This window comes from Lithobates pipiens, unplaced genomic scaffold (genome assembly GCF_037356315.1).
Source record: "Lithobates pipiens isolate NorthernLeopardFrog02 unplaced genomic scaffold, aLitPip1_a1.2 Scaffold_10, whole genome shotgun sequence".
Classification (NCBI taxonomy): domain Eukaryota; kingdom Metazoa; phylum Chordata; class Amphibia; order Anura; family Ranidae; genus Lithobates; species Lithobates pipiens.
Window position 1 is genome coordinate 161,655,442 of NW_027507686.1, and position 26,439 is coordinate 161,681,880.

A 26,439-nucleotide genomic window follows, 5' to 3' on the forward strand; every position below is an offset into this window, starting at 1 on the left:
TTGGTTATACCAGTGTCAACACCTGAAGGTAGGCCTATAACCCACCAAGTAATTACTTGAGATTCGGTGTCCTATGATGTACCATAAAGAAAATTGTTTTTTGATGTGTCCTTGCAGGTACTGGCATTGATCCGGTGTGCAAAAATCATGACTGTACATAGTGTGAACAAGTCCTTAGTAGTAATGGACTTGGGCTTATTTGAGATCCTAGTCCAAACCCATCTGATCCTGCACATCACAGGTAGTGAAACATTTCAGTCTGTGCAGCTGCAGACCAGGCAATGTCTCACTGCCTGTGATTAGCAGTGTTGGCTTCCTGTCGGGATCAGGCAGGTGGACTAGGATCCCAACAACACACGAGCCCATCTCAAGTCCTTAGTCTGTTCCAATTGAAGACATTTTTAATTCACCAATTTAGTTAAGACTGTTTCACTTCAATTAACCAATCATGTACAGAGGAAATAAACAGACTTTCTTTTCAAATATTGGATACATTTAGTGTGTGAACATTCTCACATCTTTTAGTAATCAGCTTTAATGTGATTACAACAAAAAAAATGATTTTCTCTGCTGAAATGCACATATGTAATCAGTGGCACAAATGCAATTTAATTTAAACAAATGGTGTAGCTCAAACAAGTCTCCATAAAAGTAACCACAACAGCTTTGGCAGGTGCAGGATTTAATCAGTGCATAAGTAGAGCCATCGTACAAAAAGGAAATGTACACAATATGTAAAATGGCAATGTTACAATGTTGATAAAAAACAGGAGTAAGACTAATGCAGAATTTTGGAAGCGGTACGAGGATTGGTGGGCTATGACCCAGATGCTGTGATTTGTTGTATAAAAGTATTAAATAGATTATTTTCCAAGCTGTTCCTGTAAAATAAAATAAAAAAAGCTTTAAAACATGGCATGTCATTTCCTTCACTCTGTATGTCCAACAGTCTTCATTGCTATTGAAGTCTACTGTGCCGATTGACATCCCACATCTAAAATTTGATTATCTAAGCACACATTTTTCAGTGTCTAACTAGACGCAACTTCCCTCCAACCTGCATTTGACTGGCGGCAATTGGGTTTTGCTTTTCAATAGACTTGAGATTTAAGTTGCTTTTGCATTCCTATACAACTTCAGCACCCTGTCCATTTTTAAACCATTAACACTTTCCCCATGCAAAATTCCTAGTTTTAATTTTTTTCATTTATCCTACATGTGAGTTAGCCTGGCTGCTGAGGGGAGGATCTAGGCAGGCTGTACACAATTGAGGGAAAAGGAAACTGCATTTGTCATAATTCCACATGGTGGGCAGTGAACAGTGCTGTGTATGGTAGAGAGAATTTTGTAAAGCTGCGGGTGGGTCATCAACGGGTGCTGTGCAGATATACTCAGGCACATTAACCTGTCACTGCTCAGGAAGCAGGTCACCACTTGTGTAAAGCATGTGCCAACACTGAGGAGGAAATTCCAGGAGCCATTTCTCCATAGAAAGACACAAAAATGCTTTAACAGGTAAGGGGTTCAGCTTTAAAACCAATAGCCTGTTGATGCAGGCCCTTAGAGTGGCAGCACTATGCAAAGCAACGGAGCCTGTTGGGGTCACAAACCATAAATTCTTAATCTGATATCTCCCATGCAGGGGATTCAAGGCAGAAATATAATGATTTCATTATTGCCTAAAAACGGAAATGCTGTAACTATTGGAAAAAACGTGTTAACATGTTCCTGAAGTTCTACTTTAGGCTGGCCATACACATGTATATTCAATTTTCTTTAGCTTCACCTTTAACTATGTAGTGCAAGGGCCCGACCTGACTGCATATAGATTGAAAGTGTTTAGGTTTGACCTCATATGGTTTTGATAAATCTAAAGGGAAACTGAAGAAAACTATATAATGTATGGTAAGTCTTAAGCTGGCCAGAAATGAAACCATTATCACCCATTTAAGTGCTTACAGATTGGAAAAGACTGTCTATAAACTGTGGAAGCACATCTCATTTAGCTCCGATACAAACTGCAGGAGGCATACCTTTAACTTCTTTTCCAGTTTTATAGCATCTTCAGCAAACTTCCTGATCCCATCTGACAACTTTTCTACAGCCATCTGGTCTTCATTGTGTTGCCAACGGAAGTCCTTTTCAGTCAAGTGGATTTTTTCCAGGTTACAGGCCTGAGCTGTACAAACACAGAATAAAATATACTATAATATACACACACACTATAATTATATATATATATATATATATATATATATATATATATATATATATATATATATATATATATATATTTAGTTCCTCTCTTCACACCTCAGTTCTGTTACAACCTTTCATTCACTGAACACACAACAAATTGCTCATTAACCGCTTACCGACCCTTTCGAGAATCGCTGTGGGTGTACGTTGGCCACTTTAAGAGCAATAGCATGCGCTTTTTGCTGGAGAAAATGCACGTGACTGGTGGCCGTGATGATCGCCAGCTATCCAAGATCACTCCAGAGAGCAAGAATGGGGATCTGTCAATGTAAACAGAACCCCGTTCTGATAGGAAAGTAGAGAGATCTGCTGTTCCTAGTGATCAGGAACAGCGATCTCTCTACACTCCGTCAGTGTACTCCTTCCACATTTAGAAACACCTCCCTAGGGAACACTTAACACCTGCCAGTGTCATTTATACAGTACTCAGTGGCTATTTTTAGCACTGATCGCAGTATAAATGTCACTGGTCCCAAAAAAAAAAAAAAAAAAAAAAAAAAAAAAAGTGTCAAAAGTGTCCAGTCTGCCGCAATGTCGTAGCCCTGCTAAAATCGCTGATCACCACCATTACCAGAAAAAAAAGCCATAAATATATTCCCCATTTTGTAGATGCTATAACTTTTGCACAAACCATTCAATATACGCTTACTGCAAATTTTACCAAAAATATGTATACATATTAGCCTAAACTGATGAAGATTTTTTTTTTTTTTTGGGGGGGATATTATAGCAAAAAGTAAAAAATTGTATTTTTTCAAAATTGTCGTTTTTATAGCAAAAAAATAAAAACCGCAGAGGTGATCAAATACCACCAAAAGAAAGCTTCGTGGGAAAAAAGGATAAATTGTTTGTGTACTTCGCATGACCGTGCAATCAGTTAAAGCGACGCCGTGCTGCAAAAAATGGCCCGTCATTAAGGGCTGAAGTGGTTAAGAGATGTTTTTTATATAAAGTGGAAATTTATACTGTGTATATAAAAGGAAGTTTACTAGTGCAATCCAAGAATATGCATCTCCAGTAATAGTGACAAACTTTAACCACTTAAGGACCACCGCATGTCAATGTACGTCGGCACAATGGCACGGACAGGCACAAGCACGTACATACATGTACGTGCTTGCCTTCCAGCGGGTGGGAGGTCCGATCGGACCCCCTCCCGCTGGCTGCGGCGGTCCGTTTCGCTTCAGGAGCGATCCGGGATGTGGGGATGGCCTTTGGTTTCTGGCCATCCCCCCTCGATCGCTCCTGGCGAATGAGAAGCTTCCCCCCTGGGTAGTGTAAACACAGGCAGGAAGTGATGTCATTCTGCTCGGGGCCAGGAGAACACATAGTAAGTGCACCAAACACTACACTGACATGTAGGTCCACATAGGCACACAAATCACCCCCCCCCCAGTCACAGATTGCAGTGATCATTTATTTACTGATCACTGCATTTAGTGTCAGTTGTGACAGTAAAAACGGTCAGGGCAGTTAAAGTTAGGTCCGGGGTAGCCCCCTACCCCCCCAATAAAGGTTTAACCCCCTGATTGACCCTAGAGTTAACCCTTTCACCCCCTTTTGCCAGTGTCACTAAGCAATCATTTTTCTGATCGCTGCATTAGTGCCACTGGTGCCGCTAGGTAGCTAGTTATTTTTTTAGGTTCACCGCCAGGTTTTTATAGCGTTAGGTACACCCATATACTACCCAATAAAGGTTTTAACCCCCTGATTACCCCTAGAGTTAACCCTTTCACCAGCGATCACCGTATAAGTGTCACTGGTGATGCTGGTTAGCCAGTTATTTAGGTTCCCCGTCAGGTTTTTATATAGCGTCAGGGACCCCCATATACTATTTAAAAGATTTTAACCCCCTGATTGCCCCTAGTTAAACCCTTTCACCAGTGATCACCGTATAAGTGTTACGGGTGACTCTGGTTAGTTTGCTTTTTATAGCATCAGGGCACCCACCATTTATTACCCAATAAAGGTTTAACCCCCTGATCACCCGGCGGGTGATATCAATTAGGTTTTAGAGTCAGGGTCTGCTTCGCCCCAGGCAGTGCTAGGTTAGTGCCAGTAGCGCTAACACCCACGCGCAAAGCAAATACCTCCCATAGTGGTATAGTATCTGAACAAATCAATATCTGATCAGATCTATACTAGCGTCCCCAGCAGTTTAGGGTTCCAAAAAAAATGCATTGTTAGCGGGATCAGCCCAGATACCTGCTAACACCTGCGTTTTGCCCCTCCGCCCAGCCCACCCAAGTGCAGTATCGATCACTGTCACTTACAAAACACTAAACACATAACTGCAGCGTTCACAGAGTCAGGCCTGATCCCTGCGATCGCTAACAGTTTTTTTTTTGGTAGCGTTTTTATTTAAATCCTGAAGGCGGTGCTTGGTTTTCTGGGTCCCGTAAGCGGCTAGGCTCCCAAAAAGTCCCCCACCTGTGGTATCCCCGTACTCAGGAGAAGCAGCAGAATTTATTTTGGGTGTAATTTCACTTATGCCCATAGCATGTGTGAGCAATATATCATTTAGTGACAACTTTGTGTAAAAAGAAAAAAAAAAACTTTGTAATATTCCCGCAACTTGTGGCAACATATAAAATATTTCATGGACTCAACATGCCTCTCAGTAAATAGCTTGGGGTGTCTACTTTCCAAAATGGGGTCATTTGGGGGGGTTTTGTGCCATTTTGGCATTTTATGGCCTTCGAAACTGATAGGTAGTGAGGAGTGCAGTGGTGTTAGGCAGCACAGTGGTGTAGTGGTTAGCACTTTCACCTAGCAGTAAGAAGGGTCGCTGGTTCGCATCCCAACCACGACACTACCTGCCTGGAGTTTGCATGGGTTTCCTCCGGGTACTCCGGTTTCTTCCCACAATCCAAGACATGCAGGTATGTAAATTGGCTTCTGTCCAAAATTGGCCCTAGTATATGAATGGGGACCTTAGATTGTGGGCTCCTTGAGGGTAGGGACCAGGGCTCAAGTCCTGCGGGAACGCATGGGAACGGAGTTCCTGTACTTTTTCCACAACAGGAACTCAGTTCCCGTTAGCAGCCACGTCCTGCAAGACTTTGAAGTGTGTGAGCTGTGTGGCAGGTGCTACACAAGCAGCCGCCAACACAGCTCGCAATAGTAAGTGTCGCACACCAGGGGTGGACTGACCATTCAGGCATTGCCAGTAGGGGGCCCCATGACAGCTTCCTCTTCGATCTACCTGTCAATCGCAGCTAGCTGACGGGTAGATCAGTCCAGGTCCCTGCTGCTAAGAGATTGTATTTAATCAGACCTCTCATGATGCTCTCCTCCCCACTAGCCCCTCCTGATTTTCTGTCTCGTCACCCCCCCCCCCCCCCCCAGTCTCCTGTATACTTGCTCTGTGTGTCCCACTGAATCCCCCCCATCCTCTATCTTCAGTGCCATATGATGAGAGAACCCAGAGGAGGAGCACAGCTATTCTGCTCACAGGACATGCAGGGAGAGAGGTGAGCTGAGGGAGGAACATTAGTTTGGGGTGGTAAGCTGAGCACAATACTTGGCAACGTTTAATGCCAGGAGGGAAGTTTATGTGGAAATATGTGAAGGGTTGGAATAGCAGCGAGTGTGTGTTGGAGCCCCTGCAGAGTTTGCAGCCCCCCCAAGCTAACATACATCTCCTAAGCAGGAACACATCACTATCTCCCCAAGCATTCTGTCCAGATAATGTGCAGTTCATTTATGACCTTTCCGTTTAACCCTGTGTTATCCAAACTCTCTTCAATGAAAAGCGTAAACTCACCACATAAACTATATAAAAAATAACATTCCCCAATAAAGATCAGAACATGATGTTCACATTTGCATGGAAGAAATTGAATGAATTCTGATTATTCAGAGAATTACCGTATTTATTTTTATTGAGGATTTATTTTTTTATGCACTAACAGTTAAGCTTCATGCACACAATATGAAAATTGGATGAATAATACCACTTTTGAAGTATGCACACAGAGTTTGGAGGTAAGGAACTTTTGCAGTACCAAAAAGTCAAAAACAAAAATATAATGAAAAAGTATACATTTATTTAACAATTGCCAAAGTTCCACATACATATAAAACCTAACATTTATTACAACTCCCTATGGTCTATAACAGAAACCTGATATAAGGAAACAGGTGACATTCTATTATGAACCAACATGATCTCAATCCCAAAGTGTTCTACATGTTTCGCCTTGATCGGCTTCCTCAGGAACAAGGGACTAGGAGTATCCAATCCACAGAAAAGCAATATGTTACTATCTAAATGTACATAAAAAATAGAAGAAAAAAATAAATAACAATATCATACATATCATTGTAATTCAAATACCATAACAATATATGCAAAAAATATTGTTATGCTATTTGAATTAAAATGATATGTGCTTTTCTGTGGATTGGATACTCCTAGTCCCCTGTTCCTGAGGAAGCCGATCAAGGCGAAACATGTAGAACACTTTGGGATGAAGATCACGTTGGTTCATAATAGAATGTCACCTGTTTGCTTATATCAGGTTTCTGTTATAGACCATAGGGAGTTGTAATAAATGTTAGGTTTTATATGTATGTGGAACTTTGGCAATTGTTAAATACATTTATACTTTTTCATTATATTGTTTTTGACTTTTTGGTACCGTAAAAGTCCCTTACCTCCAAACTCTGAGTGCATATACCTTTCTTGGGATGTTGGTACTATCAATGTGAGAAACTTGAACGAATCCCTGTCAGAGAATTTCTTTAAATACCACTTTTGAAGTGTTCGTGCATATGAGCGTATCATTTTTTATTTTTTTTTGGGTGGGGGAGTGGATCTTGGATGGGAGTTCCCACACTTTTTTCCCCAGGACTTGACCCCTGGTAGGGACCAATGCGAGTGTGCAATGTACAGGGATAGGGACAATTGTAGACACTCACTCAGGTTGAACTGGATGGACTGGTGTCTTTATTCAACCTTACCAACTATGAAACTATGAAAGGAGTGAAATCAAAAATTTGCACCCTTAGAAATCCTGAAGGCAGTGATTGGTTTTCGGGGTGCCGTACGCAGCTACACTCCCAAAAAGTCCCACGTGTGGTATCCCCGTACTCAGGAGAAGCAGCAGACTATATTTTGGGGTGCAATTCCACATATAACTATGGCATGTGTGAGCAATATATCATTTAGTGACAACTTTTTGTAAACTTTTTTTGTGTCAATCACTTGGGACAAAAAAAATAAAATAAATATTCAATGGGCTCAACATGCCACTCAGCAATTTTCTTGGGGTGTCTACTTTCCAAAATGAGGTCATGGGGGGGGGGGGGTTGGCTTTGGGGTTTGTACTGCCCTGCCATTTTAGCACCTCAAGAAATGAGATAGGCAGTCAAATTAAAAGCTGTGTAAATTCCAGAAAATGTACTCTAGTTTGTAGACGCTATAACTTTTGCGCAAACCAATATACACTTATTGACTTTTTTTTACTAAAGACGTGTGGCTAAATACATTTTAGCCTAAATGTATGACTAAAATTTAGTTTATTCGATTTTTCTTATAACAAAATAGAAAATATCTTTTTTTTTTTCAAAGTTTTCAGTCTTTTTCCTTTTATATCGTAAAAAATAAAAAATAAATCACAGAGGCAATCAAATACCATCAAAAGAAAGCTCTATTTGTGGGAAGAAAAAGGACGCAAATTTCGTTTGGGTACAACATTGCATGACCGCACAATTACCAGTTAAAGCAGTGCAGTGTGAAATTGTAAAAAGACCTCTGGTCCTTAGGCTGATAATTGGTCTGGGGCTTAAGTGGTTAATATTTCACTGCCATGTGCATAAACTTCTACCATGCAATGCAGCGCTCCCTTCACCAGATGTGCCCTCACCTTGAATATAGGGACCACTAATTGTGGTCTACATGCACCTCTGTCCCTCACAGGGGGATTCTCTTATTTCCAACCAAGCTTAAGTATGCAGGTTAAAACAGGTTCCTCTTTAAATGCCCCTCCACTCATCCAGTGCACCATTAAAAAAAAAATAAAAAAAAACGAACACTATACATAGGTTTAAAATATAAATATCTATATATAAAAATGATAAAGCACTATTCAGTTACACTTTGTTTAAAACCACTAACGTTTCAGGTGCTTGAGGTTGCCCAGCCAATAGCGACATAAAATACAAATCAGAAAGCCCCTCACCTAAACGTTATGCCACAGGGTCACATAGCTTTCTCAGGAAGATCCATCTGAGGAATCCTTGACCCTCTGCCGTAACACGTACAGGAGGGGCTTGAGGTCACAATGCACTGGGAGACTAGGACATACAAGGTTTATGTGATAATATACATGCTGTGGATTGTAAAGTATTCTGGCTGGAAATATCTGTAGATTTTATGCCAATATTGGCTGGTGCACACCAAGCACCAGAAACATGAGTAGTTTTAAATAAAGTGTATTAAATGAACCTGCTTAATCTTAAAAAAGATAAAGCACTATGTAGTGCATGTATAGTGCCCTGGATGAGTAGGGGAGCATTAAAAGAGGAACCTGCTTTAACCTGCATACTCCAGCTTGGTTGGAAATGAAAGAAAATCCCCTAGGGAGGGACAGGGGTGAATGTAGACCACAATTAGTGGACATATATTCCAGGTGAGGGCACATCTGGTGAAGGGAACCCCATATTCGAAAGGTGAACGTTTACACACACATGGCAGTGAAATACTAAGAAGTTTGTCACTATCGCTGGAGATGTATATTCTTAGACTGCACTAGTTGATGGACATGTGTTTGTCCAAAACACTGCAGTCACTTGGCTTGCACACATCTTTATGCATGAAGATTTGAAGTAAGAGAAGTTCAACTTAAACTGAGATTGCATCTCCAATTTTTTGATACATGTCTGATGGAAGAAAGGAGTGCCACATCAGATGTAATCCTTTGAGGAAATCTCCCACTTTGGTATAGTGTGTGTGTAAATATAATATATATATATATATATATATATATATATATATATATATATATATATATATATATATATATATATACACACACACACACACACACACATATATATATATATATATATATATACACACAGATCTATTCATTTTTATTACTGGTACTTCACATAGTGATATTTTATTGTTTACGGTATTGTGACATATCTTCATATGTGGAAAGTTTTGTGAAGGTCAAATCACTATTGGAGAAGTGGATACACCTACAGGGTAGCTTACACGATCACTAGTATTTTTTATAGTTTAGTACAGTGACATTTTCATTGATGTGCGATTAAAATTCTGAATGAATTATGCTCACTTACACAAGGGTTTTATGCTTATGTATTACAAGTCTATGCTGTTCAAAGCATCTGAAGCATTTGCTAGGACCTGGGGACTATGAGAAATGTAATAAACAACTTTTTTTTATAATTTACCAGTTCTTTATATGGGAGGGATGGATCTAGTCAGTGAAGACATAATCCAGTTGCCCTGTATGCAGCTCTGCAGAAACAGATCACCTCTAAGCAAAAGTAGGTAGCAATAGCTCACAATAGCAGTGAACTGCTGCAAGGAAGGCAGACTAGAGGTTCATTAGCTCTGCCCAATCCTCTGTACTGACCCCGACTACTGCAACAACTGATGCCACATTACTACCTCTGTAAACACTGCGCACACACTGTTGTGTTTAAAGTGTTTAAAGTGCCTACTACCCTAGTTTGCAGGGTAGAGGAGCTCGGGAACCAATCAATTCAGTTTCTGGGCTTAATATTTGACTGCAGCTGTCCCCATCAGAACATGGTTTAAAACGAACCCACTTGCACTCATTGTGGAGCCTGCTGTGCCCCAGACTTAACTGGAGGTCTACAGCACAACAGTCATACCAGATCTAAAATTACTAACAGAATTGACATGACTGACAAGCATTTCAGAAAGTCAATTTCTGTCCCTGCGTGGCTGCACTCATTTCTCCATTGTATCGATGGTTGTCACACAGGCTGAACTTCCAACAGGTCTTCCTTTGTTCATCTGTCACATTGTGGAATGATGGGACTAGTAGTTTAAAAAAAGATAAAGGATGTGTTTTTTGTTGAGCATGTTCATGTTGCCTTTCTGGCAACATGAACATTTCTTGTACTTGCTGAAAATGTTCTTAGACTGAAAAATGAAAAACAAATGCAGCCACCACACTTAGTGGTTGTAAACCCTTACAAACCACTTTGACCTACAGGTAAGCCTTAATCTATCTCCTAAACCTACACGGTTTAGGGGATATTTCCAGAACACAGGCACCGCTGTCTACGGCGCATGCTTCATAGACAGCGGCGCACAGGCTGTTGTCAACAGCGATATGCCGCGAGTGGCGGCTCCCGTGCGCATGCGTGAGAGCGTCGTCATCGTGGCTTCGTCCAACAGAGCCGGAGCAGCGAGACCCACCAAGAAAATGGAGGCTCCGTACACAAGGGGACAGCGGTGACTTCGCTGGCTCCTGTGTCAGGTAAGTGACACATAATGGACTACTATGCGATGCATAGTAGTCCATTATGCTTTACCTTTGCAGGGAATCAAAGAGCAAGTAAACCCATCAGGGTTTACTTCCTCTAAGGATGAGTAAATGCTAAAAGTTTTTTTTGGTGTGGATATGCTTGAAATGATTTTAGTATAGAGGAAGCACACAGGTCTATTGTACCTTCTTTAACAGTGAGTGTTGGAGTGAGCTTGGAGGCGTCTTTGCTGAGCTCTCCCAGCAATTTGGGAGAAATGGTGAGATAATCACATCCAGTAAGTGCTTTAATCTCCCCGGTGTTGCGGAATGAAGCGCCCATCACAATGGTTTTGTACTCAAACTTCTTGTAATAGTTGTAAATCTTGGCAACACTCTTCACACCTGCAAAAAAAATTGAAGAGGTAGCTTATATATTCATTTTACCACTAAAGTAGCTTTGATTCTATTCATACTTTTCCATTTTGGTGAGCATGTGTTGCATTAGAGCTGCCTATTCAAATAAACAGCATGCTGACTCACCAGGAAAAAAAAAAAAAAAAAAAAAAAAAATGCAGCATTTTTTTCCCCAACTCAGCACCTCACAGCTCACCATTAGGTGCACTGAATGGAAATTTTGGTAGCGAAACCAAAAATGCAGTATGCACTTAGCCGAAAAGGAGTTAAAAAAATTATTATATTATATAAATATTATTTAGCTTTTTAATATGGTGAAATGAAATATGAATTTGTTGGCCTTTTCACCTTGTCATCTTTAGTGCAAGAAAAGCTCAAGGAAAATGTATTGCTTTAAATTATATATCTTCACACTGGTCCCTTATGCTTCATTTTGGTGGAAATGCATTGAAAACAGTCACATGGCGTGTTCCCTTAGTGCTGCCACTGCAAATGAATGGCACCAAAACATATGAACACATAACCTGCATAACTAGATTCTTATAATGGTCCTTAATAGAACAATGCACACTTTAGCAAACATTACATGAAAATAGGTATTCTTGGCGCACACGTAGTTGTACATGATAAAGCTAGCCAACTGCATTAAAGTGAACATTTCCCAGCCAGTCCCTAGTCTAAAATGCCAAATACCATGACTTTTATTGAGCATATAGTACCAACGAGGTCACCTGAATGTGGTACTAAACCGTAAACCAAAAATCAAATACATTGCAGCTTACCAATCAGATGTGGTGGCTGCATTTGTTTTCTTTAGGCTTCCCCTCCATTTTCACCTGGTGATCTGGCTAGTAACACCTCCTTTTTCGGTTTGCCTCCATTTCTAGATGGAGCACAGTTGCAGCTTTGGACAGCAGCATTGTCAGTCTGGGAGGAGGGGAGTGATAGATGGACTAGCCGAGGATAGCAAGTGCACACCCGCCACGTACAGCGTGTCCCGGCGATCGCGTCACGGAGCCTCAGAACAGGGAAGTACCTAATATAAACAAAGCATTTCCCCGTTCTGACTTGTGTCATGACACAGATCCCTGCTCCCCATCATCGAGATCGGTGATCACTGTCATGCGACCTGAAGCCCATTCCCCCTAGTTAGAATTACTCCCTAATTAACCCCATTAAATGCCATATTTTATAGACACTATAACTTTTGTGCAAACCAATCAATATATGCTTATTGCGATATTTATTTTTACCAAAAATATGTAATAGAATACATATCGGCCTAAACTGATGAAAATGTTTTTTATATATATTTGGAGGATATTACAGCAAAAAGTAAAAAAAAAAAAAAATTCTCAAAAATTGTCACTCATTTATAGCGCAAAAAATAAAAACCACCAAATACCACCAAAAGAAAGCTCCATTTGCGGGAGAAAAAAAAAACGTCCATTTTGTTTGGGTGCAATGGCACATGACCGCACAATTGTCAGTTAAAGCGACACAGTACCGAAACGCAAAAAGTGCTCTGGTCAGGAAGGGGGTAAAATCTACTGGAGCTGAAGTGGTAAAAGTGATTGTAAAGGCTTACATTTCTCTAAAATAAGACATGTTATACTTCTGGGTATTGCACAAAGCAGTGCTGACCTTGCCTTATGGGATCTCCCACCTGCTCCTCTTAGTACCTCCATAACAAGCAGCTTGCTATGGGGGCACACCTGCTCAATCCTGAGCCAAGCTATGTGTGTCTAACAGTGCAGCTCACCCCCATCCCCTCGTCCACGGGATTTGACCAACAGCAGCAGAAGGAGCTAATGGCTCCTGCTGTTGCCAAGCCTCGGGTGAGGAGAAAGAAGAGCAGTGCTGCTGCAATACAGAATTGGATCAAGATCAGGTAAGTATTTTGGTGGGGCTAGGGGGAGCCGACATGGCAGGTTATTTACCTTCATGCAGACAATGCATTAAGGTAAAAAACCTTTTACCTTTAGGCTAGGTTCACATTGCTGCGATGCGGGAACGCCGCGAATCCGCGGCGTTTTCCCGCATCGCACACCTCCCGCCGGCAGTTCACACTGCCCTATGCGGACGGCTGGGGGTGTCAATGTTATGTTAATGACACCCCCAGATCCGTCGGCATATCGCAGTGCGATCTGCCGACTCGCACAGGAATCGGATCGCATGGTGTGAACCCCCATGCGATCCGATTCCGTTGCGGACCCAAAAAAGGGTCCCGTGCGAGTTTGCTGCGGGACCGCTGCGAGTTCAGCCATACTATCTGTATGGCTGAACTCGCAGCGCTACGGAGATCGGATGTGATTTGCTGTGCGAATCACATCCGGTTCTCCCCCCGCAGCAGTGTGAACCCAGCCTTACAACCATTTTAAGGTAATTCTGAAGGGTTCATTCACCTTTACAGACTTTTTCCACAGACTTGTGCTCTATTGTTTCCTTTGCACACAAACCTGCAGTGATATACATTTTATAAAAGAATACTTTTTCATTGCCTCATTTCATTGCCCTCCCCTCTAGACCCCATCTGCTGAACAATGAAAAGTGCTGAAAAATAGTTTTTACAAAAAGGAGCACTGCAGGTTAATGTACTGATGACACTAATGCAAGGAAGTTTGTTTCAAGAGTCAGTAAAACCCCTTTCACACTAAAGCGCTCAAAAACTGCCCATAAAAAAGTTGCTTTTATTGCGCAAAAAAAAAGCCATTCTGCGGCACTTTGGGAAGAGATTCCCATTCATTTCAATGGACAGGAGCATTTTATGAGGAGCTTTTTAAAGCGCTCCAAATGTGCCCAAAAAGATCCTGCTTGGAGAACACTTTGCACCGCCCCCAGTATGAAAACAGCCATTGAAATGAATGGAAAGCAGTTTTCAGGGGCTTTTCAGGGGCTAGTGTTAGCGCAAAAGCACCTCAGTGTAAAAGGGGTCTTACAGTGAACTTCTAAACCAGGGATATCCAAACTTTTTTCAAAGAGGGCCAGATTTGATTAAGTGAACATGCCTGAGGGCTGACCATTCTGCCTGACATTCTTTGAACCATTAAAATTTGGTTTAAGTGTGTTTGTTCGAGCGCGAATACACTGCCCAGCAAGAATGCTCTTGCCTTTGTGGCTGTGTATGGTGAAGAGATGAGCTTTGGAGTGTCATTTGGATATACAGTATTATTGGCTTATAACATGCACCTTCACTTTAAGATGAAGTTTCAGGAAAAAAAAATGTAATTTTAAAGAACTGATGCAAAATAAGGGTCAGTGCCCATCTTTGCAGCCTCACAAGTGCCATGAAGGCAGCAGCCCCCCACCATTGCCATGAAGGCAGACTCTTCCTATTACAGAGTCCGTCACGTAAATCAGAAATACGCCTTTATGCATGGCACTCGTTCCAACCCCTCCCTGTCCCCTCCAAGGCAGCCAGCATTTATATCTTTTATGGCCTTGACACTCAGATTCGTAGGGGGGCCACAAAAGATATAAGTGTCAAAAATCACCAGGCGGGCCGTTGGGAACCGGAACACGGGCCGCAATTGGCCCGCGGGCCGGACTTTGGACATGCCTGTTCTAAACTCTTAAAGAGGAAGTAAGCCCCAATGGTTTTTACTTTCTCTTCTGCTCCCAAGGCCTGCAAATTAAAAGCATAATGGGTTAGAATGCATTGCGTACTAGCCCATTACATGACACTTTCCTGCAAACGAATCCCACGCTGTCCCCAGTGCAGGCCGCGTCCATCGACCCTCTTCCTTTCCGGCTGTGAACCCCCGGCTCTGACAGGCTGGAGCCACGTGATGTCACTCCCGAGAATGCACGCGGGAGCCGTCAGTCACGGCACACTGGGGAATGAAACTGCGCGGTGGTCCGTTTCTTCAAAATTGCGCGCCAATGTCGTCATCAGTGCACTACAAGTGAGATATCTCCAAAATGGCACACGTTTAAGAGATATTTCCACAATCTATAGGTAAGCCTTATTCTCGGCTTACCTATAGATAAAAGACAAGAAAGGATTTACAACCACTTCAAAAGCACATTGCAATAAAAACTGGAGCATTTTTAGAGGTTGGGGAGCGTAGCATTTTGTCACAAAATTTTACTCATATTAAAGTTATGATTAAATGTACCTGGGTCTTCATTTGGTTCGAAACTCTTCTTGCCGGAGTTGGCTACATGCCAGTCCAATATTCTGCCCACAAATGGAGATATGAGTGTAACGCCAGCCTCGGCACAGGCCACAGCCTGAGCAAAAGAGAACAGCAGCGTCATGTTGCAGTGTATTCCATATTTCTCTTCAAGAACCCTATAAGAATAATTTACAAATAAAAAAAATCAAGGTTACTAATTTGAAGGAACAACCTGCCTTGTATTGATCATTTTTAATACAAATCTTAGCTCAGGGGTGGGGCAACCCCCGGCACACAAAGCCTCTTGCCGGCACTCGACTCTCTCCCCATCAGCAGAGCAGGGAAGTGTCAGTGATACACAAACTAATTTCAATTTCAGCATTCCCCACACCGCACCTGCACGGGGGGGCGCACTGTGCCCTCACACATTGTAAAAGATGGCTTTGCCGTTGCTGCGATCCTCAGCTTTTGTGAAGGGGAAGAGATTGGGTGCAGTTCTGTGGGGGGGGGCTGGGGGGTCCCTGCAATCCGTGTCCCTTTGAGCCACAGCCAGTATTCAGTGAAATGAAAATCACACCCAACTTTTCCTGTGGCGCAGAGCACCGCACTCTCTCAGCAGGTGCACAACTTATGATCCTGCACACAGGCCCTCTGCTTTCAGAAAATGCCGCTACCTGAGCTGCTCATTGCGCATCCATTCCATATGCTTTTATGTGACATACATCACATACAAGCACGTGGGCTGTATGCGAGAGTTGGATCAGCAGGATGAGTGTGCCAAGCTAGGTAAATGCGTCTCATCTCGGCTTCCTTTTACCGATGTGCACAGCGCGGGGCAGATGTGCACAGCGCGGGGCAGATGTGCACAGCGCGGGGCAGATGTGCACAGCGCGGGGCAGATGTGCACAGCGCGGGGCAGATGTGCACAGCGCGGGGCAGATGTGCACAGCGCGGGGCAGATGTGCACAGCGCGGGGCAGATGTGCACAGCGCGGGGCAGATGTGCACAGCGCGGGGCAGATGTGCACAGCGCGGGGCAGATGTGCACAGCGCGGGGCAGATGTGCACAGCGCGGGGTGCAATGATCTGAGGTGGGAAGGTGCATGAATTGGGGCTGATCTGAAGCGTGGAGTTGCAGGAATTGGGGGTGATCTGAGGTGTGAGTGCAGGATGCCAATTTCTCACTACTAAAGAAGTTTACATTTACTTTATAAAAAATTTCATGATTGAGAGGAAGTTTTGTGAAGTTTACATTTTTGTTATAAATTAGACATGCTCAATTTCTTTGAAAACATTTTTCTGCACACAGCTCAAAAAGCTTGCCTACCTCTGTCTTAGCTGATAAAAAAAAAAAAAAAATGCCATTTCCTAAACTTCCAACATTGCCACAATTTACAAATATCAGTGAGGAAGCTCATAGCTTTGTATAGTTATTAAAGGATCACTAAAGATAATTTTTTTTTTTAAATAACAAAAACGTGTTATACTTACCGCCACAAGGACAGCTCGTTTTGCACAGAGTGGCCCCGAACCTAGTCTTCTGGGGTCCCTCGGCAGCTGTCTCGGCTCCCCCCCGCAAGGACTTAACACCTTCATGCAAGCTCCCTCGCATGGTTTGGAGTGCTTTCGGGCGCGCTCCCGTGATACAGCCTATGGCCATAGCTGCTCACTATCACTCGGCCCCGTCCCCCGGGGGGCAGTGTCCTTGGATGTGATTGACAGCAGCGCGAGCCAATGGCTACGCCGCTTTCAATCGATCCGCTAACCAATGAACGGCCAGGCCGAGCAGCAAAGAGGATGTCGGGGGCGAGCGCGGGCCTTTCGAGGGGTCAAGTAAAACTGGGGGGGCTGAGGGGGCCATTATTGTCGGATGTGCATTTTCAGCATTAAAGTAGCAGAGCAGGCAATAATGTGCACAAAGAAAAATGGGTATAAAAACAAAAGCCTCCAATTCCATTCACACAGCAGACATGACAGGGGTGTTGAAAAATTCTGCTTTCTACAGTAATACAATCAATACTGTCCTCTATAATACACTTGGCACTTTTTTCTGCACATACTGTCCACTGTCCGACCCTCTGAACTCCACTCCTTCACATACTACCTGATAAAAAAAATTTATTTTTTTTATACAAAAACACACAGTACAGAAAATGCCTAGAGGGTATATAGGCAATACCATCAAAAACACCATCAGCCGCCACCAGATGATAGTGGCCACTGCGCCTGGTGGTGGATGACCATGGCAGTTATGAGATGCGGTGTGTCCGACAGCAACACCATGCAGTTACTAAGGAGGGTCTTGTTTCTAAACCCATTGCCATTGAGGGACTTGTTATTTAATAGAATTTGACGTTTGAGACTGCTCAGCTACCATCGGTGTATATTTTCTGTTCAGAAAATACCCGTTATGAACATGCCTCTCTCCCCTCTGGATACATTGGACAATGGACTATTTACTCCGCATTTTCCGCCCTGCCTGACTTTCTATAGCCCATACATTCATATAGGGTGGGCTCCTATGGAAGCGCATTTGCGTGCAACATGTAGAGCAGCACTATATTACACTTACCCACAGCAAGCCCAATTGGATACTGGCTACTGTTCCACTTGGATGCCTTACACCTACCAAGTACAGGTCTTGGTGGTTTTGATGGTATTACCTATATACCCTCTAGGCATTTTCTGTACTGTGCATTTTTATTTTATTTAACATCAATATTTTATTAGATTTTCTGTAATAAAGATCAAAAGTTTCATTCAATTTTGTGTACTGTATTGCATTTAGTCCAAAAAGTGAAATTGCCATTTAAAGTGTCACTTCAACTAGAACGTTTTTCTAGCTTGGGTTTGGAGCTAGGAAGGGTTAGTCTGCGTTTTATGGTTGTTAGAGGCCTTATTATAGAGATTTCCTCCCAACGCTGTCACCTGAAAATGAAGGGAGGGAAATCTCCAATGGATGTACAGTACCCATGCTGCAACTTTCTCTGACGACATGTCATTGGGCAGGAAGTAACTGAAAATCTCCCCAACATGGTCATAGTAGTAAAAACAGGTTTTATCCCTTTCCACTGCACTCAAAATAATTTTGGGCTATTTACATTAAAGCATGTTTTTTGATTCCCACTTACCTAGGTGGATGCAGCATCAGACCAATGCTGCATCTATCCCCTGCCGTCTCTGCACTGAACAGAGCCACGAAACATCGCCGATGGCTCGGTTTTCACAGATCCGAGAGGAGAGCTGCTGACTAAGTCAGCGTCTCTCCTCTCTGCTTCTCCACGCTCATTGGCGCACTGAGCTGTGGAGGGGCGGAGTGGGCGTCTTTCAGCTACTGAGACTGCCATCAAGGCAGCTGGTGGATGCAGACTGGAGACGTTGGGATGATGCACTGCACAAATTGCACTCCTGTGACCAAGAGGAGAAGTCCAACTTAAAAAGCTCAGGTTAGACTTCCTTTAAACTACTAGTTAGGCAGAAAATGGAGTTTACAATTTATAACCTATCAAGAAATGCACAATGTTAAAATGTCAAAAAGCAGGTCATGTTTTACAAAAAAAATAAAGTGTGGTGTAAACTGATTTGACCAATATTTCAAACTTCCTAAATGTTTTAAGGGGAAAGCATAATGGTTGGTCAATTTAAAAAAAAAAAAAAAATTACAAACTAAGGTTCTATATTTTATGCAAAATACTCTATAAAACATGCTGGGCTTTCAAAAACTCAGCACTGCCTGTAAGCTTTTGGGAAGTTACTAATTATAATATTTTTACTAATTTTATTACTTTGTTAGTAAGACAGTTCTATGGGGAATCATTGTCACTCCTGTCTGCACATTGGCAACATATTGCAGACCTGCCACACATGAACATCTCTGGAAAACAAAGGAATTACACTTCACCCCTGTCCAGAGATCTTTACAATCTTATGATCTTTAAATCTTTTAAACAGAGAACGTTTCCACATGTTCCCACTATAGTCGATTCCCTCTACTATTGGTCGTCTTGATTAACAATGTATTATACCAATAAAGCAGTATTAAATCCAAAACCAAAAATGTAAACTATTGCAGCTTACCAATTAGATGCAACGACTGAATCTGTTTTATTTGCTCCCCCACCCCCTTCTGTATTCACTGAGTGATCTGGCTAGTAACAGTTCCTGTATTAGAGTGCAGCCACTCTGGATGAAAGAGAACAGGTGGCACCTTTGACCTTACAGGTCAGCTTATTCTGTTGAAAAACAGACTTACATGCTAGATCACCAGGTGAAAATAATGGAAAGACTAAAGAAAAAACAATGCAGCCACCACATCTAAGTATTGGTAAGCTGCAATTAAATGTTTGCCATTGGGTTCATTACCAATTTAAATACAAATAAGACTATTTACACACCTTGCGGTTCCAATAAAGTCAGGCCTACAACCAGCCTATAGAAGATTAAAACAAAAAAAAGTGTGGCGCTTAGGTGGCAACAAACCACATGAACCAGTAAGACACAAATTCAAGCGAAGAAAGTTACATACACTTCAAAACAAGAAAAGAATATGTGTAAATTCCGTTATATATCAAGAGATCTTACTCCCAAGTGAAAGAGTGCATGAACCTCATGCACACAAAAGGTTAAAGTGAATAAAATTAATTATACATATACAGTCCATCAAGTGAACGTCTAACAGTCCTTGAAATGTGTAATATCAATCAATTCCAAACTTGGTGACGTAAAAAAGGTGAAATTCAACTTCTGATGTGTAGAATAATACCACCACCGTGATAAGGAAGGGGAGAGGAGGCTTACCAAATGACATGGACTCAGAGGAAGGCTTACGCCTCTCGAGTCATATGGGCCTGTAGGTTAAACCAGACAATCATACATCTAGCGTGTAATCTCCAGCAAGTCTTCAGGTCGTGAAATCATCCGTAGCGATCCTCCTATAGTGCTCATCCCACGAAAATAGGGGGCTCAGGTATCAAAGACCATGGAAGTAGAAAACTAGCATAGCGTGATACCGTTTTAATATCCAATTTATTAAAAAATAATAATAAAATTACACTCACATTTGGTTCAATCGTAATAACATGATCAGAAAGTAGCGATGTCTGTAAGGGGGTCCACCGGACGCGTTTCAACTAAACAGTCGTCCTCGGGTGTGGCCCCCCCCAAACAGCATCGCTTATAAGTACAAAATGACCCCAAAATAACCCATGACACCGGAAGCGCTTGGCACTTCCAGTCACATGTTCCGGAAGTGTATATATTAAAAACTCCTCCATATATATTTATTATCTTTACATATAGCATCATCCCCATCAGAGATGCTCGCCATATATCCAAAATGTAAACAAAACTGAATATTTAGATATGAAAGGTTTTCCACATCTTGGGCATAAATTAGCATCCATCCTGTATCGTAACCAAGCCTCGTTCCAATCACGAGGCTTGGCCATCCAAACAGCATGCAGCGTAGTCTAGCCTCGTTCTGAAAACAAAGCCTCGCTCTGATTATGAGGCCAGGCCATCAAAATTCCAACATACAACAGTCAAGCCTCACTCTGAAAGCGAGGCCAGACTGTCCCAGCTGCAGTTTAAACAGCAAACACTTCCCAGGACCAAGCCTCACTCTCAGAGCGGGGCCCAACCCACGGACTGGCTGCAACAATCATCATCAAGCCACATACTGCCCACTTGTGTGTATGAACCCGTCCCACATAACCATAGGGGGCGTCAAGCGACTCCATAGCAACAGGGCGACGCCATACATATATACAGCGTCTACCGGCGTCATGATCCTAAGGGGGCATCAATATAAACCTTAGATATTTAGTAGATGTACAAAACACACATCTCTCTCATATACATCTATACATTACATATACATTATATACATATACACACACAAATATTCACAAACAAATTCACCGTAAGGAAAAAAAGGAGGAAAGAAGGGGAGATAAAACATTTACTCCACCTCAAGGGGTCATTAATTTCTCCAAAAAAAAATAAAAAATCACGCTACTAAAACAAAATAAAACAATTGGGCACCAATCAAATAGTATTCCCACCAATTACCATTTGTATTGTATCAATAAGACCATTGTAGTGAGTACATCATGCAATCACTACAAATTAAATCTACATAATTCGACTGAATTGGGATGGAAGCTGTACATACGTTTTTAAAACGTGATCCCACTCTTGCCGAGTTTCAAGTGGACTATATTTTGGAACTTTTAGAGTTTGCAACTCAACATAATTATTTTTGGTTCGAAGGGAAGTTTTACTTACAGACCAAGGGTGTAGCAATGGGGGCAAAATTTGCCCCCAGTCTAGCTAATTTATGGCCAAGTGGGAGGAGGACGTCGTCTTTGCTCTGGATTACCCTCAGTTGAAACTGTGGGCCAGGTACATTGATGACGTCGTCCTCCTATGGGCAGGTACATCGGAAGCACTAAAAAAAATTTCTGTCCTTAATGGGAACGATAGAGGGATAGTCCTATCCTATGAATCTAGTATGTCTAGGATTAATTTTTTAGAATTGGGATTAGAAATTTCAGGACGTCAGTTCGTGATGAGCACACATTTTAAACCCACAGATAGAAACGGGTTTATACCTGTGGATAGTTGCCACCACAGAACATGGCTGAACTCTGTTCCTAAGAGTCAATTCCTGCGACTTCGCAGGAATTGTACTGACATCAACACGTTTAAAATCCAGGCTGATGTCTTGAAGTCTAGATTCTTGGAGAGGAGCTATAGTGGGGTTGATATTGATAGAGAATTGCAGAAGGTTTTGGATACTGATCGAACTTCTTTGCTGGGGAGAGGCCTCGTAGGGAGGATGATGGCCATTATAAATGGTCCTTCCTAACACAGTTCTCTACACAGCACAAACAAATTAAGAATATTTTTGAAAGACGTTGGAGCATCCTAAGGAACGATAAAGACCCAAGGTGGTCTACCGGGGTTTACCTGCATTGAAAAGTAAGATTGCTCCCTCTATCATCAACCCCCCTGTAAAACCCATGTTCTTTCACAATTGGACGGGTTACTATCCATGCAAAAGATGTACGGTCTGTCTTAACAGCAGTGGACGTGGCAGTACAAAGGAATTTAAATCTACTGTAACGGGCCGCACTTATGAGATCAAACAGTTCTGCACCTGTGCCACAATAAATGTAGTGTATCTACTGACTTGTCCTTGTGGCAAACAGTATGTAGGTAGAACCAGAAGATAATTTACCACTCGTGTGTCGGAACACATCAAACTAATAAAACTCGGGAGTGTGAAACATACTGTTCCGCATCACTATCGACAACATCATGCTCGAAATCCTATGGGAACTCAGTATCTGGTCATAGATATATTGCACCATGGAGGGGCGGAGCCAACACCAGGGGCGTTTCAAGACTTGAAACATTCTGTATCTAAGAGCTACAGACTTATCATCCTTTTGGAATGAACGTGGAGCTAGACAAATTCATTTATTAATCAAGCATAAGGACAATAATTTTTACAATTTTTTTTATTCATTGGCCCTCCCTTGATTGATCCACGCATTAAAATCGATTGTTATTCAGTCGAGTTATGTATATTTAATTTGTAGTGATTGCATGATGTACTCACTACAATGGTCTATAGATACAAAACAAATGGTAATTGGTGGGAATACTATTTGATTGGTGGCCAATTGGTAGTTTTATTTTAGTAGCATGATTTTTTGGAGAAATTAATGACCCCTTATTGAGGTGGAGTAAAGGTTTTCTCCCCTCCTTTCTCCTTACAGTGAATTTGTGTAAATAATTATATATATATATATATATACATATACACATACACACACTTTGTACATCTACTAAATATGTGTAAGGTTTATATTGATGCCCCCCTTAAGATCATGACACCGGTAGACTCTGTATGATATGTATGGCGTTGCTATGGAGTCGCTTAACGCCCCCTATGGTTATGTGGGGCGGGTTCATACACACAAGCGGGCAGTATGCGGCTTGATTGTTGCAGCCAGTCCGTGGGTTGGGCCCCGCTCTGAGAGCGAGGCTTGGTCCTGGGAAGTGCTTGCTGGTTAAACTGCAGCTGTGACAGTCTGGCCTCGCTTTCAGAGCGAGGCTTGACTATGTTGTATGCCGGAGTTTTGATGGCCTGGCCTCAATCAGAGTGAGGCTTGGTTTTCAGAATGAGGCTTGACTACGCTGCATGCTGTTTGGATGGCTAAGCCTCGTGATCAGAACGAGGCTTGGTTACGATACAGGATGGATGCCAATTTATGCCCAAGATGTGGAAAACCTTTCAAATCTAAATATTCAGAGTTTTGTTTACATTTTGGATATATGGCGAGCATCTCTGATGGGGATGATGCTATACGTAAGGATAATATATATGGAGTTTTTAATATATACACTTCCGGAACGTGACCAGAAGTGCCAAGCGCTTCAGGTGTCATAGGTTATTTTGGGGTCATTTTGTACTTATAAGCGATGCTGTTTGGGGGGTCCACACCCCAGATGACTGTTTAGTTGAAACGCGTCAGTTGGACCCCCTTACAGACATCGCTACTTTCTGATCATGTTATTACGATTGAACCAAATGTGAGTAATTTTATCATTTTTTAATAAATTGGATGTTCTAACGGTATCACGCTATGCTAGTTTTCTACTTCCATGGTCTTCGATACCTGAGCCCCCCCATTTTCGTTGGATGAGCACTATAGGAGGATCGCTACGGATGATTTCACGACCTGAAGACTTGCTGGAGATTACACACTAGATGTATGATTGTCTGGTTTGTTAACCTACAGGCCCATATGACTCGAGGCGTAAGGCTTCCTCATCATTTTGTAAGCCTCCTCTCCCCTTCCTTATCACGGTGGTGATGGTGGTATTCTACACATCATAAGTTGAATTTCACCTTTTTTACATCACCTCAAGTTTGGAATTGTGATTGATATTACACATTTCAAGGACTGTTAGACGTTCACTTGATGGACTGTATATGTATAATTTTATTCACTTTAACCTTTTGTGTGCATGAGGTTCATGCACTCTCACTTGGGAGTAAGATCTCTTGATATATAACGGTATTTACACATTCTCTTCTTGTTTTGAAGTGTATGTAACTCTTCGCTTGAATTAGTGTCTTACTGGTTCATGTGGTTTGTTGCCACCTAAGTGCCACACTTTTTTGTTTTAATTTTTGTATGTAACTGTGTAGTCTTCAGTAGTGTTGGCAGCTGAGTATATCTGTTCACAGCGCAGTATTTTTTTACACCTGCAGCCTATAGAAGATGCAAGTGCAATTATCTGAACTGTTGAGTGCTCGGGCACCCACGTCCACTGAACGGATATGTACCCAAGTAGCCAGCATTTCCATCCAAAGGCTGAAACTACCAAAAAAGAATCTTACTTGCCAGCTTTAATTCCCTCCTTTAAAAACAGAGAACATTTCCACATGTTCCCACTATAGTCGATTACCTCTACTATTGGTCGTCTGGATTAACAATGTATTACATACAATGTATTATACCAATAAAGCAGTATTAAATCCAAAACCAAAAATGTTAACTATTGTAGCTTACCAATCATTAGATGCAACGACTGAATCTGTTTTATTTTCTCCCCCATTCCCTTCTGTATTCACCGAGTGATCTGACTAGTAACAGCTCCTGTATTAGAGTGCAGCCACTCTGGATGAAAGAGCACAAGTGGCACCTTTGGGAGGGGGTTATGCGTTGTTAGATATACTAGAATTAAATTCATTAAACTGAAGCTAAACCTGCTTTATAATCAGTTACAGCAACAGCTTTTTGTCTTTTGGGATAAAGATATTCCATAAAGACCGATCACCCCCAGTGGTAAATGGTTTGCCCCATCCCTGTAACTTCTATATCTACAGGTCAGCTTATTCTGTTGAAAAACAGACTTGCATGGTAGATCGCCAGGTGAAAATAATGGAAAGACTAAAGATAAAACAATGCAGCCACCACATCTAAGTATTGGTAAGCTGCAATTAAATGTTTGCTATTGGGTTTATTACACTTTAAATACAAATAAGACTATTAAGATACCTTGCAGTTCCAATAAAGTCAGGCCTACAACCAGCCTATAGAAGATGCAAGTGCAATTATCTGAACTGTTCAGTGCTCGGGCACCCACGTCCACTGAACGGATATGTACCTAAGTATCCAGCATTTCCATCCAAAGGCTGAAACTACCAAAAAAGAATCTTACTTGCCAGCTTGAATTCCCTCCCAGGTTGAGGACAACTTGATCAAGATTCTTTCCTTGTCAATACCAGCTTCTTTGTAAAGTGCAATGATGCGCTTGGCACGTTCAATCATACTATCTTTGTCAAAGGACAATCTACAGAACAAAAATGGAAAAGTTGCATTATGTTCACAAAATAGACAATTATATTAAAATGGCTAAAATAAACTGAAAGGATAATCCGTATCAAACCTAGGGCAGGATCCCCAAAAGCTTGCCACATCACGCCATGCTAATTCTGCATATTTACCAAAGTACAACATGGCAGTCATTAGGAAACTTATCTCATCACACATGCAGTGGTTGTTAAAAGTAGATCCTCTTGATAGAAGCCCAAACCTACCATTTGTCCATAATCCTCACCCAAGACATCACAAGTGTTTCATCCTATCCAGAATGTCCATTTGGCTTAAGAGAACTAAACTCCAATGGTTAAAGATTAAAGTGCAAGTAAATCCTCCTATCATTTTCAGATAAGGAAGCTACCATCTTTGCCTCTGTTTAATCTACAACTGCCATGATGCTGCACATGTGATCCGTTATGACACCAGTCATTGGATGGTTTGACAGTTTGGTTGAGAGCACAACCAATTGGTGTGTTACATTTCTAGCACTTCTGGATGGGTTTACTTCCGCTTTAAGCACCACATTGTCATATTATAACTGAACATGAATTCTCCAAGCACGCTCAGATCTGCCTATTAAGGCAGCAGACATCAATGACAGATCAAGTAAATGCAATTATTATGCATTCGAGCGTCATTGGCAACTGATCAGCAGTCCATGCTGGTCAATTATGTTTATAGCTGAACTCCAGGCAGATATTGGAGACAGTAATGCAGCTTTGTATTAATACATTCTTTTTTTATTTTAAAGTGTTGTAAGTATCTGAATCTGAAC

At 41.8% G+C, this 26,439-nt stretch overlaps 1 protein-coding gene across 1 annotated transcript in view; it reads right to left on the reverse strand.

Moving 5' to 3' along the window:
• Window positions 1–665: 665 nt before the first annotated feature.
• The window catches only part of TALDO1 (transaldolase 1), a 63,426-nt gene continuing 37,652 nt past the window's right edge, over window positions 666–26,439 (reverse strand). Inside the window, exons 4-8 of the mRNA XM_077458763.1 lie at window positions 25,504–25,635; window positions 15,266–15,441; window positions 10,938–11,135; window positions 2,034–2,179; window positions 666–881 (exon numbers count right to left, since the gene is read on the reverse strand). Of these exons, the coding sequence (XP_077314889.1) occupies window positions 864–881; window positions 2,034–2,179; window positions 10,938–11,135; window positions 15,266–15,441; window positions 25,504–25,635 (670 nt within the window). The 3' untranslated portion in view covers window positions 666–863. The remainder of the gene's footprint in view (window positions 882–2,033; window positions 2,180–10,937; window positions 11,136–15,265; window positions 15,442–25,503; window positions 25,636–26,439) is intronic.